The sequence below is a fragment of the Beauveria bassiana genome (genome assembly GCF_000280675.1).
Source record: "Beauveria bassiana ARSEF 2860 unplaced genomic scaffold BBA_S00041, whole genome shotgun sequence".
Taxonomy (NCBI): Eukaryota; Fungi; Ascomycota; class Sordariomycetes; order Hypocreales; family Cordycipitaceae; genus Beauveria; species Beauveria bassiana.
The window spans coordinates 87,714-105,058 of NW_007930876.1; the positions used below are offsets into that span (position 1 = coordinate 87,714).

General features: G+C 52.7%; 5 protein-coding genes across 5 annotated transcripts; 2 read left to right on the forward strand and 3 right to left on the reverse strand.

Annotated features, from left to right (window-relative positions):
- Positions 1-346: 346 nt before the first annotated feature.
- BBA_08863 (metalloprotease 1) lies at positions 347-1,955 on the reverse strand (the record flags this gene model as incomplete). The annotated part of the gene is made up of 2 exons (XM_008603960.1): positions 347-1,052; positions 1,117-1,955. 2 exons carry the CDS (start codon positions 1,953-1,955, stop codon positions 347-349), a joined length of 1,545 nt encoding a protein of 514 aa, XP_008602182.1.
- A 2,903-nt stretch (positions 1,956-4,858) lies between these two features.
- BBA_08864 (uncharacterized protein) lies at positions 4,859-5,749 on the reverse strand (the record flags this gene model as incomplete). Its single annotated transcript, XM_008603961.1, has 3 exons — positions 4,859-5,086; positions 5,186-5,589; positions 5,653-5,749. 3 exons carry the CDS (start codon positions 5,747-5,749, stop codon positions 4,859-4,861), a joined length of 729 nt encoding a protein of 242 aa, XP_008602183.1.
- Positions 5,750-9,018: 3,269 nt separating this feature from the next.
- Positions 9,019-12,372, reverse strand: BBA_08865 (ABC transporter; the record flags this gene model as incomplete). Its single annotated transcript, XM_008603962.1, has 1 exon — positions 9,019-12,372. One exon carries the CDS (start codon positions 12,370-12,372, stop codon positions 9,019-9,021), a length of 3,354 nt encoding a protein of 1,117 aa, XP_008602184.1.
- A 1,569-nt stretch (positions 12,373-13,941) lies between these two features.
- Positions 13,942-15,878, forward strand: BBA_08866 (DHHC zinc finger domain-containing protein; the record flags this gene model as incomplete). The annotated part of the gene is made up of 2 exons (XM_008603963.1): positions 13,942-15,051; positions 15,105-15,878. The coding sequence occupies 2 exons, from the start codon at positions 13,942-13,944 to the stop codon at positions 15,876-15,878; spliced, it is 1,884 nt and encodes a 627-aa protein (XP_008602185.1).
- A 697-nt stretch (positions 15,879-16,575) lies between these two features.
- Positions 16,576-17,260, forward strand: BBA_08867 (uncharacterized protein; the record flags this gene model as incomplete). The annotated part of the gene is made up of 3 exons (XM_008603964.1): positions 16,576-16,674; positions 16,854-16,905; positions 17,031-17,260. 3 exons carry the CDS (start codon positions 16,576-16,578, stop codon positions 17,258-17,260), a joined length of 381 nt encoding a protein of 126 aa, XP_008602186.1.
- Between the last annotated feature and the right edge of the window lie 85 nt (positions 17,261-17,345).

Genomic DNA, 17,345 nt, shown 5'->3' on the forward strand with positions numbered 1-17,345 from the left:
AGAGGATGTCAAGAGTGGTAACCATCTCGGCCTGATACCCCAGCAGCCTTCGCGTCTTCTGCGACCCTTTGTTTGAAGAGAATGCGAATGCATGTCAATCGATTACAAATCTCTACACCCTCTTTATTCTGGATTAGTCTAATTTTAAGGCGGTGTACAGAGCCAAGCGAAGAGGGATAGGCGCAACAGAACGATGCAGCAAAGCTTGAAAAGAGGTTTCATGCGAAATATGTTTAATCAGATCGGGATTCTAGAGACCTTAAAGTCGAGTTACAGTGACACTCTAAATTCTAAACGAAGTTGCCAATCACTTGGACCCTGCATCTAGTTCCTTCGCATCTTCTCGCTAGGAAATGTGAACCAACTCGGGCTCGTCATCTTCCCGCCGGGAAATGTGAACCAACTTGGGCTCGTCATCTTCCCGCCGAGAAATGTGAACCAACTCGGACTCGTCGTCATCTTCCCGCCGGGAAATGTGAACCAACTCGGGCTCGTCAGCTTTAGCCTCGGCCGCCTCCCTCCGGGAAAATTGAACCAGATTAGACTTTCCACCGCCGAGCAAGTTGCCGAGGCTAGCCTCAATCACTGGCTGCAGGTCGCCGTCGACGGAGCCGCCAGCGTTGACAAAGTTACTGCCGTCACCGAAGTTGACTGGGCCGGGGACGGGGATTAGGCCGCCGTCGTTGCCGAGACTGGGTGTAATGCCATCGAAGCCGTCTGGGCCGGGTGTAATGACTGGGCCGGGTTTCTTGCTCGGGCTGGGTGTATTGCCATCGGAGTCGCTTGGGTCGGGTTTCTTGCTTGGGTTGGGTTTCTTGCCTGGGTTGGGTTTCTTGCCTGGGTTGAGATTCTTGCCCGGGCCGGATTTGTTGCCATCAAAGTCGCCTGGGCTGGGCTCATTCGGATTTTGAGGGCCATTCACTGGGCCGTCAGTACCTGGAGTAGATGGATTCTTGTTGTCCACAGGGACTTTTTGATCTTCCAAGCGGCTCAGCGCTACCTCGCGCATTCGCTGGAGTTGTTCTTTGCTAAATGCGTACTCCTTGCCTGGCCTATTGAGATGTTGGTGTTAGCCGTCCACTTTCAACGTTTCTGAATGGAAGAGGGAAACCATACACCGACGTGGGCTCCATGACGTTTCCTTCGCCATTGCCGTTTTGCCGTGAAAGAAGACGTCTGAAAAACCCGTTGGAACCTCCTTGAGGCTGCACCTGGCCTTGACCTACATGATCAAGGCTAAGCCAGTGGCCCATCTCATGCGTAGTTGTTATCGAAGCTCCGCTGCCGCCGCCAGGATTGCCGCCGCCATTGCCAGGCTTGGTAGTGCTGGTGGGCGGCAGAGTGTCCATGGCGACGACACATCCGTCCTTGCTACCAATATTTCGGGCAATGTCGGTGTTGGGTTGCGGCAAAACGCACACTCCCTTGGTTCCTGCACCCCGGTTTGTCGGCACGTAAACAAGGTTAAGGGTGCTGGTATTGCCCTGATGGACTTCAGCCTTTAATGCATCCATAGCCGGGTCATTCTCCAAGCCGGCGGTGCAGCGCGCATTATCGATATGCGAAACGTTTTGCAGGTTAAACTTGATGTTGGCCCCGTCGATGTACGTGTTCATTTCGTCGACAGCCTTTTGAGCGACATCGTCCTTGAGATGGCAGGTTAGCGTCGGGGGGTTTTGCCAGGTTCTCCCAATGTATTCTAGAACGAAGAAACTTACCGAGGGACATCCCCGCTCGCCCTCGTCGCAGCATAAATGCACAACACATCCCAAGTTGATTTCATTTCCATTGTCAGTGGGCGGAGGCTGAGAGCTCTGCCGTTTAAATAGCTCGGCATCCTCTGCGCTGATAGACCGGCTACCGCAGCGATGCTCAATCGGGCTCCTCAATTGCAAAGGGCCAGCTAGAGAACCCGAGGCCATGAGACCAGAGACGAGGAAGGGTAGGATTGCCATAGTGAAGTCAACAGAAGAAAGGAAAAAGACCTGCTTATTCTGACTCTGGTACTCTATCAACAAGAGACGAGAAAGCGGCTTCTTAAGTATCATCAAACGAACTAGACAACAGACGAGTCGCGCCGCCGAGGCACTGACTGGTATGATAGGGGAAGCTTGGCATGTTTGACAACTGCAAAGAATACTAATTAATTAATTTCTCAATTTGTCGTTCCTACCTATTTTGGCATAAGATCTTCTTTCATCTAGAATCCTTTTCAGTCCACATACTATTATGACTTTCACGTTGAGTGCGGCGCACTGCAGACTTTCTGGCGGAGTCTCGCTGGACAAGGTAGGTAGCCCACTCGCATGACGTTTCACAGCGACTCGCATTGTGGAAATGCCATGTTAGTTTGTATAGCAAGCTGAAGATCCAAAGTCCGCCTTTTGGGGACTTTTCTTCTTAACGTGTAGGTCACGCGCTTGATTCAGCAGAGGCTAGATACTCGCTGTGGTGGCTATGTTGGGGTCTGCTTTATGCAGTCACTCCATAGCACGTGTTGCATATAAATAAGATAAACCTGAGCTAGTATGATTATGTGGTACCTCTGTCGGACGATCCAAATACTATCTATCGTAACAGTGGTTTAGGTGAGGCACTATCGAGCCCGGGCTCATAAGGCCCAGGCAGTTGTCGAGGAGCAGGCGCAGCCCTGTAAGTTCAGCCGCCTATGAATGTGCTGTATATCGCAGTGATGATGATAAGCACTGGCCTGCACTTAGCGCCCAGTCCAGAGGCCTGCTGTCCTACGGAGACTTACGGGCCTAGGATACTTACGGGCCTAGGAGACTCACTGCCCCAGGACACTGCAGTGCTTTTCGAGTCCGGAGGAATTAAGTAGTAAAGTATAACCATGTCAATTAAATTCAGCAAGGTGGCACTTTTGTGCAGACAGGCAAACTAGGAGACTCAATTTTTTTTTTCTTTTTTTTTTTTCTTTCGCAACTTGAGATGACAGCAAAAGGTTCGTTTCTCCAGAATGATTGACCACTAGTCTAGTCGGATCATCAGCGTGTGTGGGCCATGCATGAGATGAATAAGCGGCTTTGTGCAGGACGTATATACGTACAGTGGGGGGGGGTTCCAAAAATCTGTCACCACGACAAATGTACGAAATATATTGGTTGCGCCCCTAACTAGTTCTCATGCAGTGGGCACGACGTGATTCATGTCCTATTAGTAAAGACCTCGACCACTCACGTGCATAGGGGATCGTCACCGATGACATTCTATGATCGTCGTATCTTGAAACACACTGCGGGTAATGGATCAACATTTTGGTCAAGTTAAACAATGCTTTATTATAGGTCTCTTAATATACTGCTAGGGTAACCATGAATCAGAGACGCCTCCAATGTCCGAAATATCCGCTGCCAGTAACTTTGGCAGTATTTAAGTGTTTCTAAGGGAGTATTATATTAATACAGTGGGTGACAACTTGGCAAGGACAAAAGCGCGCAGTCTGTAGGCCAGCACGGCCGGGAGGTTAGTGCTAGATGGTGCCCTGCAGGCTGCAGGTCGTCCAATTTGGATAGAAAATCATAAGCAACCCTGAGAAGATCATTCTCCATCTCCATATTATGCGACCATATCAAATAATCAACAGGAACAAGTCCCGTTTATATCCGAGGGTCTGCATGAGGATCACCCGTGAAACGATCCTAGAAGCATTTATTTATTAGGTGACGACAACTTATAGCAGTGGGCCAGTGGCCCCGCACATCTACTGGTGAAGCGTCTTGCGTCTCACATCATCGACGCCGTCAGTAAAGATTAGCGAGCTACGGGCGACGATAGAGTAGATCTGACTCGAATGCATTTTTTGGGGCTATTTCCAAGGCTCTTACTCCACTTTTCTAGACTATGCTCACCCACAGGGGTGCTGTAGTTATCTAGGTAGCTAAGCCATATTACATTCAACTAACATGGTACAGTGGTCAATACAGCGGCCAGTGTCAGTACAGTGGTCAGTACTGCCAGTCCAACAGCCAGTATAAGGTAAGGTAGTGGACTTAATACCAAGGTGGTGTGAGCCTAGGTAGGTAGTGGGAACCATCCCAACACGGCTATCGTCGTCCATACGAGCCCCGCTTTGCCCTCTCCTGTTGCACGGAGCAAGCTCCTCATCGGCGCCCACAACGAGGAAAAGGGCAAGGCCACCATCGCAGACCTACAACCATTGGGTCGTCCATTGAGTCGTGGCCGCTGGACCTGGCCTCGTACCGATTCCGTCGTCGCCTTTGCCAAGCGCGTCGAGAGTCTGGATCGCGTCGACTATATATCCTCAACGCCGGATTGTGCGCCACAACGTTTCGGATCAACGAGAGCACTGGCCACGAGGAAACAATCCAGGTCGGCTACCTCTCGTCCGCCTTGCTCGCAGCTCTACTGCCACCCGTCGCAAAGGCCAAGCGTGCCATCCTAACTAGGCGGGCCTACCCGCATTTCCGTCGCCTCGTCGGACGTGTCCAGCTGGACCTCGTTCAACCCGCTTTTGCCTGCGCTCTCGACAAGGGCACGGGCGACTTCAACGACCGCGTACTGGTTTCAAAGCTTCTCGGTCAGTTTCACACTTCGGAGATGAGCAAGGAAGGAGACGATGGTCGAGTTTGCGTTTGCCAACGTGGAGCAGATCATTAGCGATGCTGGCAAGGACCAAGTGTGTCTAGCCGCGAAATAATACCCTAATCAGTGCGAAACAAGTGATTTCCTCTGATCCAAAAGGTGAGACTCCATTTGCTTAATTGCGAGAATATGTTCAATACATCTCAGGTTCAGCTGATTACCCACATCGATTCCTTGCCTAATCAGAAATTTACTAATCCAAGCTTGCCCAACACCGCAAAGCACCGAATCATCTCTACTCATCCTTTTTCAACGAACGGTTGGCGAACCGACGCTGGAAAAACGACGCCTCCATCTTGGTGCAGGCAAGGTCCCAATCTGTGGTCCATTTGCGGTAAAATGGCTGGTACCCGAGCATGCCGCCAATCCAGCGACCAATGACGACACCAGCACAAATGGAGAGGGTTTGGCCAAAGGGAATCCAGTTGGGCAGCGAGACATATGTGCCACCTGCATCGAATGTCTAGTTACGACAAACGGCCGAATCAGTTGGCAAGTGTTTGCTCGCATAATTTTTGCGTCGCGGCGGCATTTCAATTGCCAATCTGGGGTTGTGACTTACAGAAAAGAGCTGCAGTAACGACAGCTTCTCGCCGTGCATGACAATCTGTTTTTGGTAGTTGTACCAATTCTCAAAGAACGGTGGATTTAGCTCAAAAACGGCGTCCGTCTTTTCTCCGGAAAGTAAAAACTTGACCACAGAGGTTCCGGGCTCTTGCTGGTCCAAGAGCATTGGATAAGTGCGGTGGTCGGCATACGGCATGATGGCATAGCGGCCGTCCTTGGGCGTCAACACGATTTCCCTGCCGTCAATTTCGAGGCCAATCTTGCCCTGTATGGCCTCGATATATTCCTCTTGGGCGTGAAAGTGCAGCGGAGGTTTCTGCTCTAAAAGCTCGTTGGCCCTTTCGAGGTCGATTGATACCTCGAGGGCAAAGGATCGGTCGGGGTGGTTGAGCAGACGGCCTGCGATGGCGCCGCCGAGACTGCATTCGCATCAAAACCCTGGTGTTAGACAGGAAAAACAACAGACGAGGGGCAAAGAAAAAGCCGTTTCTGAGTGGAAGACTTGCACTGTGACGACAGCGTCGTCGTCGCTGTAGCGCATTACTTTGGCGTCAGACATGGTTGGCGGTTGTTCGTCCAGGTAACTGTCAAGACAAGTAGCGCAGTGATGAATATCCACGAGCCAAACGATTTGAAAAGCAAAACTCTGAGAGTCTTGAAAACGAGTGGGGAGGAGGCAGTACACGATATCTTATCACGGCGTCTGGAAACAGCAAATCCGCCGTGACAGCCGGCCGAGTCTAGGTTTGGAGATGATGTGCTACGCAAAACTGCCATGTAAACTCGTTTCAGGCAGTCTTGCCTCGCTGATGGGCGGCGCAAAACGCAAAGGAAAGGATGTCAAAGCAGCGTCATAATTCCTCGTCAAGATGCTTGCGTGCATTCGTGCAACTGCAACCAGCAGTTAGCTATGTTTGTATGTTTCCGGCCGACTGGGCTAAGCTAAGCAAGGCTGAGCAGGGATGCCAGCAAAACTCTCAGTGTGGAGCGTGCGAGGGCCGCCGCAGCCTAATCAGGTCTTGTTTTTGTGGGGGGGGGGGGGGTGTAGCTAGCAATCTCCGCCATCCTCACCATGCCGTGTAAGTCTTGATCCATCGTCAAGCCGTCGCAACATAACTAGTATCCTCGTCATCAGTGCACCCAAACAGGAATTCTAGCACATCCATGATAATGAAGATGGAACGACATGTGCGTAAGCAGATTACCTCGCTCCTCAACGACGAAAAGCTGCTCTGCTACGCGCCCCCGAGTGCGCGCTGGGTTACATTATACAGCACGAGGTCAAGGCAGCGGACAAGGCGGGGGCGTCGACCTGTCCTAGATGGCCATCGCATCCGGGATCAGTCATACGGCTATCTCTTCGCCGGCCATGACACGTCGACAGAGCAATGTCCGTACCTGGATGTCTTTCTAGAGGAAGTGCTCCGCCTCAACTGCTGCCCCGTCGTCAACCATCATTCTCGTGACGAAAAAGAGACGCCGCAATCCTCGGTCACGTCGTTCCTCAGGACACGCTCGTGTTTCTCAACCTCACTGGCCCTTCACTCAGCTCGCCCTCCGTTGCAGTTAGTGAGAAGCTGCGCAGCAGCATCTCTTCCATGTTGCATGCGCCTGCACGCTCCAAACTGGGACGACATGGAACCGGCGGCGTTTATGCCCGAGCGCTGGCTGTGAAGCAACGATCACGGCCGCATCCACGTGTTTGATGCGTTTTGCCGGCCTGATTCTCTCGTTTAGCGCGAGCAACCGCGGGTACTGGGGCAAGCGGCTCGGCTACCTCGAGCTGAGGGTGGTGGTTCTAAGCGTGCTCGTCTAGTCGGTTCACTTTGAACATGTACCTATTAAAAGAATCAACTGGTACACGTACAATCTCCGGTCGTAAATGTGCCCCTGAGCAGCTGCATCTCGTCTACGGGAGCGCGACTCTTCCCCCAATAATCTGCGGGTGACGTTCCCGGCCAACGCCTACCTAGCTTCGCCAGGATGGCTCCCATGCTAGCGACGGTCCTATTGTTGTTCTATTGAACACTAGACAAGCGGAAAGACTGTATTTAATGGCAGCCATTATCCGCTAATGGTAGCAGATGGAGTCTTACACAAGGGCGCGCTTCATGTGCGCCAAGACTTCAGCTACATGAAACCCAGAATTTGGCGACTAATTAAGAGAGTTAAAGGGGATCATATTAGGCAGAATATAATCAGTCATTCTGCATGATTTGTTGCCCGAGAATACGCGTCTCACGTCTTCCAAGTTCCTATTCAGGATAGTATCCCTCAAGCTAAGCACTGATTGCCGGTGTCGGCACGCGGATGGAAGATATACGCTGGGTAGCAAGACATGAGAGCGAATATCTTCACGCTGGTCATGGTAGTAGATCTAAAGTGAGCATGAGTTACAGCGGTGGTTTAGCTTCGCTACCTACTGCAACCACACCTGCATGTAAGGCATATTTACAGGAAGAACTGCGCACTTGACGTTGGGAGAGAGGTTTGCCTCACGTAGCAAACTATGAGCAAACTTACTGGCCTGTACGGAGGTCGCTTTTAAAAGTCCTGTCTGCCGAAGTTGAAGGACTAGTGCGCCTGATTAGGCAGCCACGTTGGGAGCTTGCCACTGCCATACCGGCGGTGTTGATCTATTCATCTCGTTCGTAGCCTTATCTGTCATTGCCCTGCTCTCTGCCTCGCCTATCTGCCTTGGGCTGCCCATGTAAGCGACGATGGGCGCATTTCCCCTCACAATTGTCAGTCTACTTTTTACTTTGGACGTTATTGAACGACTGGTGTCATTCTATTGCGGCTCGGGCACCGACACAGCACCTCTGTAACTTTATCATGTCCGCGCCGACACCGAAGAAAAATGCTGCTGCGAGTCTTGGTGGTGCCAACACCAGCATCCGTTGGCCTCTGACCAGTAGCTTCAAGTTTGAAAATGCCACTGCTCACAGGTGCACATGCCTACGCTTGCCATTGTTTTTTGTTACTCTGCTATGATATCTGCTTCAGTGGCTGTGTAGCTCAGGGCAAATCACCTATTCTGGACAGCATCAATGTTGTCAAATCTCCGCCGGGGAAAACAATCGTCATCATTGGTGCATCGCAAGGTATGCATGCGTTTTCTCTTTGCCTACAGCAGCAACAACACGATCACCACTGATTGTAGTTTCCCTTTCGCTGTAATTGGCATTCTTATCTGCGATTCTGGGACATCGCGATTGACGGCACAACCGGCAACACATGCATGTTACCGAGCTGAGCAGTCACTTGGTCGCATAAACGGGCGCAATGGATGTTGCATAGTCTGCTGTGGAAGCGTGCACCCTCGTGGTGGTGGCGGAGGACGCTGATGATTGACTACATGAACTTGTGCTTTTGCTCCTTCTGCTTCTTCTTCATTGTCTCATCCTCTTTTCTGGAGAGTTTGTCACAGCTAAAAGATTATCACCTTATCTGGTTAAATCATTCAATTCGACATTTTCATCTGTTCTATCAAAGACGCGTAATCAGGTAGAAAACTCAATCCCAAACACAAAGACAATTCAGCAAAACGCCTCTATCTGTTTACGTTGCAACATGTATCATGCTCTAGTCCCTCCTTTTGTTGATCCATCATGTCCGTGTCCATATCCGCGCGCTGCGGGACTTGCTTCTATGCAAGCCTCTGTGGCAGGGCGAGATGCGTGTGTATAATTCGTATATGTAAACCAATCCTAGTCCAAGCAACTCAAACCCAGTCTGTATGCTATAGCGCCGTTGCTTCTTTGGATTTCCACAGCGATCCTGTGTATAGACGCAACTTCGGCAGTCAACACCAAGAAAAAAAATAAATTAATCCTCGTCATCGGTATCGACAGGATGGGGCGTGCCCTTGGGACTGTTGAGCCACTCAATGTGGCGCAGCCGACGACGGACCTCGCGCTCCTTGAGCTCCTTCTTGGTCATCTTGCGCTTCTTCTTGGCCTTGAACTTCATGTCCGAGTTGTCTTCGGCGCCCGAGTTGACGGCAGACGAGACGACCGAGTTGGCGGCCGTCGACGCAGCTGTGGAGGCAACAGCGCTGGCGACGCCGCTGGCCGGATTGCTGCTGTCCTCGAAGCGGTCGAGGCTGATGGCGGCGGTGCCGCGCAGGGCGACCTGGCCGTCGCGGACGTGCCACTGCTCCGAGCACAGGGCGCCGACAAATTCCTCGTTGTGGGAGATGAGGATGACGCCGCCCCTGAACTCGCGGATGGCGACTGCGAGGCCACCGAGCGAGTCGCGGTCCAAAAAGTTGGTAGGCTCGTCGAGGACGAGCAAGTGCGGGTTGTTCCACATGGCGCCGGCAATGACCACTTTGACCTTTTGGCCGCCCGACAGCGAGCCAATTTCGTTGTGGTTGGCGATTTCGGGGTCCAGACCGAGGTCCTCAAAGTGCTTGGAGATGACCGACGGCTGCAGCTCGCGGTAGCCGAGACCCTCGCGGGACGCCTCGTGGTCGTCGAATTCCTGAATGAGCTTGTCAAAGCCTAGCTCAAGAAGCGTCTCGCGCGAGACTTGCGAGTTGTGCTTGGGCATCAGGCCGCGCCACTTGACCTCGTACTGGAACGTCTTCTTGTACTTTTGGCGACCGACGAGGGCCTCGATCTGTCTGCTAGACTTGCCGTCCTTGAGGTCCACCCATTTGTCGAGCTGAGCGCGGTCGGCTTCGGAGAGGAGACGACTCTGCTTCATGTGTACTTCACGATCATCACCATGCTGGTAGCGCCACTGAAGGTATTGGTTGGGAGTCTTTTCCAAGTGCATCTCGACGTGTTCGAGGGCGTGCTGCTTGATGTACCCGATACGCAGGTTAGGGTGCTTCTCGACTTTGCCCGTGTTGGGGATGGCTTCTCCAGTCAGCAGCTTTATGAGCGTCGACTTGCCGGCACCATTGGGGCCGATAATGGCAACGCGGGAGGAAAGCGTCAGCTGGCAAGACACGTCCGACAGAGAGGGCTTGGGAGAGCCGGGGTATGCGTATGAGACATTCGTCATGCGGATGATAGCGCGAGTCTGCGACTTGACACCGGTCAGAATACCGGGAGGCGGGAACTTGAACTGAACGTTGCTAGCAGACAAGGTGTAGTAGCTCTTGGCCTCGGGCTTGATCTTGACAAAGTTGGCCAAGTTGCCCTTGTAGCAGGCCAGCTTCTTGTTGGGCTCGTAGTGGTAGATATCAGTCGTGACATTGTCGAGGAAGCCGGAGTCGTGAGAGACAATCAAGCTGGTGATGTCAGGATGCGACTTGAGGTAGTTTTCAAGCCAGGCAATGTTTGTGACATCCAAGTGGTTAGTAGGTTCGTCGAGCAGCAGCACGTCAGCCTTTTGCAGCATGGCACGGGCTAAGGCGAGCTTCATCTTCCAACCTCCAGAAAGGGAGCCGACTTTTTGGCCCTGGCGGCCCTCGGGACCGGATGTGAAGCCGAACTCTTCCAGAACTGCAGAAATGCGCTCGGTGCCTTGAGGGCCGATTTCGGGGTCCTTGGCGACAAACTCAAGAATGCTGATATCAGCATCTTCGCCCTGATTATGTTCAACGTAACAGGTACGGAGGACATCTTGAGGAGGGAAACCCTCAAGCTTGCCATTGGCAATACTTCTCATCAAAGTAGATTTGCCAGCGCCGTTGCGCCCGCAGAGACCATAACGGTGACCCTTGAGAAGTCGCAGGTTGGTGTGAGACAGCAGCAGCATACCACCGTAGGCAAGAGAAAAGTCGGCATTGACAATCTCAACCTCGCCGTCGTCCTCCTTCTCGGGCTCGCCGAATCGACGGTGGTCTTCATCGACGTAGAATTTCTGGACGGCATCACCAATGGCAGCAGGAGCCTCCGCGTCCTGGACCAGGTTGTGTAGGTAAGGCGTGATGCGAGCGGCGATGCGACTAACGAAGCGGTAGTTGGCGTTAGTAGCAACCATGTCACAAATATACGGCTGAGCCAGCTTGTACAGATCGAGCTGACCCGTGAGGCCGCCGTGCTTTTGAATTTCGGCGTCAAGAACCTTGGCAACGTCTTCAGGGGTGGTGCGGGCAATAATGTCACTGTCCTCGCCCATGGCCTTCCTCATGGTAGCGAGAGCGCGCTCAGCAAGCTCACGGACCTCGGGGAGTGAAGCGCGATCGCAAACACCCTTGACACCAGGTGTTAGCTTGGGAAGGAAAGTGCGGGCCTCGATGGGGTCGTGGACAAGCTTGGTGAGGTTTTCAACAATGACGACAGTCTGGCGCAAGATTTCCTGAGCAGTGTTGGGGTTGTTCAGACTACGCTCCAGGAAGGGAGTAAGCAGCGCAAGAACGGGCGATGTGACAATGGCGACGAAGGTGGTTTGAGAAAGAGCGTGGATGGCCTTTTGCAGCGTCTGAGTCGAAGGATGCTGCATGGTGTCGATAAGGAGCGGAATACGAGGGGCAACATCGTCATTGGAGAGGAGCCCGGTGAGAGAGTTCATGGTTTGGACAGCCTGCTTTTCAACCTCGGCCTTGAGGTCGTGCATACCCTCCTCGACAACGGGGATGAGAGAGGCGAGCTTGGCACCCATGGCCTCGCGGAGAACATCCTTCTCAGCAGCCTCCTCCTTGGTGGTGCCGACAGTGTACTTGGACTTGTCGGCCATTCTCTGGAGGAGCTTGTAGGCACCGACAGTACCCTGCCACTTACCAGTCTTCTTGGAGAGGTAAGTAGTCAGAACAGGAAGAAGACCAGAGACGAGGCTCTCGGCACAGAGGCTGTTGAAGAGGGCGTCGAGGCCATACTGCGCAGCCTCGCGAACGACGGCACCCTTGTCGGCAAGAGCGTCGAGGGCGCAGGCGACAAGGCCATCGGTAGGGTTGAGGAGAACGACCTGACTTATAGGCTGTCGGGGTGGAAACCGCTCGAAGATGGCGCCGAGAAGATTTTGGCTGGACTCGCGGCGGACGCCGCTCTTCTTATCGTTGGCGGCCTTTTTGATTTCGGCAATGATGCCATAGTGGTTGAGGCCGACAACACCAACCGAGTTGAGGAGCAGTTCGCAGAGCGCATAGCAGGCGTCTATGCAGACGTTGGAGGACTGCGCGGTGAAGATGGTGTCGAGAAAAGCCGTAACATCTTGCTGTGAAGGTGGGGGAGGGGCAGCCTTAGAGATGGCCGTCGGAAGAGACGGGGGGGAGACGGGATGAGGCATGTTGTGTATCGTATAGACGTTCCCTTGTATTCCCAGACTACAAGATGGAGGAAGTCTCGAGACGCTGCGCCGTGAAATGCGCGCGTAAGAACTGGGACGGAGGATATGGATAAGGAGAAAAGGTTGCGTGGCAGGGAAAAAGCGCAGTGGTTTTACTTTACTACGGGTGTAGCATAACTGCGGCAGAATAATTTTTCTTTATCTTATCGGAGGGGCCCAGAGTCAGCAGCTGCCCGTGACCCGCCAGGGGAGATGAATGGCTGGGGAGGAGGGGTCTTTGTTGTGCAAGTTATTTGAGGAAGATATTGGAAGTGAATACATGACGAGCTTTTTTTCTTTTTTTTCCTTCCATTATCAAAATATTTTCCTTCCCGCGGTTGGTTTGATGCGTGCCGCAGTCTACCTACCTATCTTTTTCAAACTCTGCTTTTCTTTTTTTCACATGGCTGCTGCGGCCCCACTTTAGCCACTGTAACCACTGTAGCCCGACGCTAGCTCATTGTCACAGCGCCTTACCCGCGGCCCAACCACAGCGTCGCCATGCAACACCACCATACCTAGGTAGATACCTAGGCACTTTGGCACTCTAGGTAGGTAGGTTGGTGTCGTCGTGAGATGTTGAAACAGCAAAATCTGCGCGCGAGGTCAAGCAAAAGTGTTCCGGCTTGTTAAACATTGGTAGAGCAAGATCCAAATCAAGAGTCGTTGTCAGTCGTCGGCAATGGATTCTACCTAGCCCTGGGGCTGTAAGTACCTAGCATTTGTCATCCCCATTGCTCAAGTATCAGAAGAGGGGAATTAAAGCACGGCATTGATATTTGACAACACCCGTAGTTTGGACAAATTGGAATGCTCTGGATTATTTACCTTTTTTACTCTGGCTTGTTCTCCGTCATGTACCAACACGCAATCCTACCTACCTTGCACACTGGTAGGTGCCATTTGCACACTACGGTCCTCATTGTTACACTACTGCACGACATCTGCAAACTTCAGCTTCGCCGCGTTGCTACTGAGGCAGGCAGATAATCTTTGTCTTAACATCTGAATCGCAACCCACACAAATTCTTGTCCTCACAAAACTATCCTCCCTTGCGACTGCTGCGGCGCTTGGACTCTCGTCCCCTTATCCCAGCCACCAAGAGCGAGGTGGTCAGTGTGGAGCGCCGTTGCTAATTTAACGGGAACCCCGACAAATCAGCAAAAGAAGCAAGCCCGCTTTGTCAATCTTCATTCTCGCCCTCTGTCTCGAGTCCTGGGTGCAGCCGTCACTGTCGCCGTCTTCTCCGCTTCCTCGTTACTCCCTCGGGACCAAATCAACCACTCATTGTCATTCTCTCGTCTTTTCCACTCAACGCCTGATTTCCTACTTCGTTTCCGCCAACGCCGCTCCTTCGTCACTTCCACGCCTCTTGGCCCCCGGAGAGTAATTTCCCTACCAACACGCGCCATCCTGCAACCAGTCTGCTGTTTATTACAATTCTATTTCTCGCCTTCGCGCATTCACCATCCGGTATCGACATGTCATTGCGTGACGCTTGATCATCAAGTCGTTACCTCACCATAGCCATGGCCTCGCGGCCTATCTTCGAACGGCCTACCTCGCCGCACGACCAGAGCAGTTTTCCTGCACCACAAGACACCACCGCTCAGCATGCGCGTCCCGCTAGCATTGTATCCTCGCGAATGACCGATGTCGGTACCGACGATGGCCGATCCTCCATCAAGGAATCCAAGAACCGCACCCCCAGAACCGGCGCTGCCGGGTCTTCACGAACCAAATACCCACCGATAGCGACTCGTCAACACAAGCAGTCTGGCAAGGCACGGCCAACCGCGCCTGCGCCCACCACGAATCGAAGCCATGTCCCCTCGCTTACTTCGAATGCCTTTTTCCGGCCCATGAGCTCGCAAAAGCTCCAAGCACAGAGGGCTGCTGCTGCTCGTCCTGCCGCTACACTCCAGCCTCCGCCCGAACTCGAAAATCTGGACGACGGCATGACAGATGCCGGTGCTTCTACCATCGGAAACCCTGCAATGCATCGCAAGACACCCTCTGACGTCCGGCCCCAATCTGGTCGCGCCGCAATTGCAGATCGAGAAACCCTTGATCGCCTGACAGCCAACGCCACCCCTACAACAGGCCATGTCGCAACCGATAGCTTGACCGATAGCGTGCGGCCGCTTCAGAAGCGCCAAAATAGCACACATGAGCAACCGGCCTCTCCGGTAGCCGAAAAGTCTACTCGTTCGTTTCGTTCTAGTTTCCGTCTGGGTCGCAGAAGTGATGTTAGCACAGGCCGACACCGCGGTACCAACGGCGCTGAGAAGCTGTATTCGAACGCTTCCTCTCCCCGACTGCATCCGGTCGACTCGCAAGGCCGGCCTGTCACGGGTGCGACCCAAAAGACTGAGCGTGATGACGGCAGACTTGGCTGGGTCTATCAGTATTTTGAGGGCAATACTGTCTTCTGCCTGGGTGGCAGATGGCAAAATACCAGGCACAGGCCCATGAACATCGCCACTGGCATATTTGTACTCGTTCCCTGCATCCTCTTCTTTGTATGCGAAGCCTCGTGGCTCTGGCACAACATTTCGCCGGCGCTGCCTATTGTCTGCGCATACCTCAGCTTTCTCTGCTTCTCTTCATTTATCCACGCATCCGTCTCGGATCCTGGCGTATGTGCTTGCTCAAACTCGTCTCGCAACGTATTCAATGCTAATGAATCTAGATTCTGCCGCGAAACCTGCACCAATTCCCTCCTCTGGGAGATGGTGACGATCCTTTGCAGCTGGGGCCGCCAACAAACGATTGGACTCTCGTAAAGTCGGCAGAACCGTCTGCTGCTGCCATGGAGGTTCCAGTGAAGCACTGTCGCACCTGCAACATCTGGCGTCCGCCGCGTGCTCATCACTGCCGACTATGTGACAACTGCATTGAGACACACGATCACCACTGCGTCTGGCTCAATAACTGCGTTGGCAAGCGCAATTACAAGTACTTTTTCGCTTTCATCACGAGCGGAACTATTCTTTCGTTATTCTTCATTGGCACCAGCCTGGCTCAGATCCTCATTTACCGCAGCCGCGAAAACATCACCTTTAGCAAAGCCATTGACCATTTTAGAGCCCCTTTTGCTCTGGTCATCATCGCCGCCTTGGCATTTTGCTATCCGTTTGCTTTGCTTGTCTACCATGTCTTTTGGATCGCCCGCGGCGAGACAACGAGAGAATATGTCAACTCGCACAAGTTTGACAAGAAGGAGCGCTATCGGCCTTTTAGCCAGGGCAACCTATTCAAAAATTTCATTGCAGTACTCTGCCGCCCACGAGGCCCAAGTTACTACACTTTCAAGGGCAACTATCAACACGGCGATCAGCGCCTAGGCATGCGCCGTGATCTGCGTCCCCGTCAAAACTCTCAGGGGATGGAGCTAAACGCTGTCCAAGGCGACGCGCAAGGCTTCCAGGGGCCAGTCACTCTCCGTGGCGAGAGCCGCCAATAATCATGGTCATTCTTTACATTTCACCTATTCCTTATTTTTCCACTCGAACGGGCCTGACATTGGTCTTCATTCGTTGAGCCAGCGTTTTTGTTCTTGGCACCATCGCTTCTTCATTTATTTACCATCAATCGAGCATCTTTTTACCGCACGATGTACTGATAGAATACCCGAACGATCAAGATGGTGCGCGTGTACGTGTTGATCTAGACTAATTAGGCGGTACAGATTAATGTCCAGTAATAGTAATCAGCTACCACGTAAATGGTCACTAATTATGATGCCTTTTGTGAGGTGTATGATTGCGATAGTAATGGCCCCCTAATCGACATTGTGGGAATCTGGTTCTTTCCATGCAAATGAATTCTTGTCAATGACTTTTGTTTTGGCAGAAGAAAAAGAAGTTTACGTCCAAAATTCCTGCTGCTGATTCTTACACAGTATCTATGCATGATTATCCAGATAGCCGGTATGACCCGGATTCTACACAATGACCTGATTTCCGTGCACGTGATTCGTTGGAGCTTCCCGCGTAGCAGCGCAAAACCACAAGCAACCAATGAGCCCAGCCGGTTAGTTAGAGCGTGCTAAGCAATTTTGGGGCCCTCGAGCTTTCTGTCGACAACGTCATTTTCCTCCTCCATCCCCAAACACCGCAACACACACAAGAAAGAGACAGGACCAGAACCGCCCAGCAACAATGGCTTCCAACGTCACCCGTCGCCTGTTTTCCACCACTACTCGCCGCATGGCGGAGCAGAACCTCAAAGCCGAGTCGAAGCGCAACCCCGAGACAATGGTGCGTTACCTTTTTTTCCTCCCGCCTTGGCCCGATTGAGGAACAAGAACGACTTACGCCCCAATTGACAACTCTCAACTACTACCGGCACATGAGCGCAACGGGCATCTATAAGCTCAATTGGTTTCATCGGTAGAGAAATGTCAAGGAAGATGGAGAGCTAACGTACGAAATTGCAGATCCTCGGTGGTGTCATGGTCGCTGCTCTCGGTGGTGCCGGCTTCTACTTTGGTAAGAGCTTCCTCCTCCTCCTCCTCCCCTCCCCCCCTTCCTTGAGCGAGTGTGGCAATTGCGGCGAAAACAAAAAAAAACGACCAAAGCTAATCAGTGCGCGCTTTTTTTGTTCGACAATCCAGGCCGTAACCCTACCTCGTCCACCTCCGAGTCCAGCGTGCACGTCACCAAGGGCAGCGCGCCGTGGGAGTCTGGCGACCACGCCAAGTACAAGTACCAGCCCGGCGGCGACCCCAGCGCCGAGCCGCGCGACGCGCCCTCGGCCGTCAACACCGTCGTCGTCCCCAACGTTACCCTCACCCAGGAGTTCCACGACAAGTACAACAAGTGGGGCAAGGACGGCTATCCTTAAGGGTAACTAACTTGCTGCGGGAAATCGTATCGAATTGGAGAGAGAGAGAGAGAGAGAGAGAGAGGGTAGGGGGGCATAAGTAAGA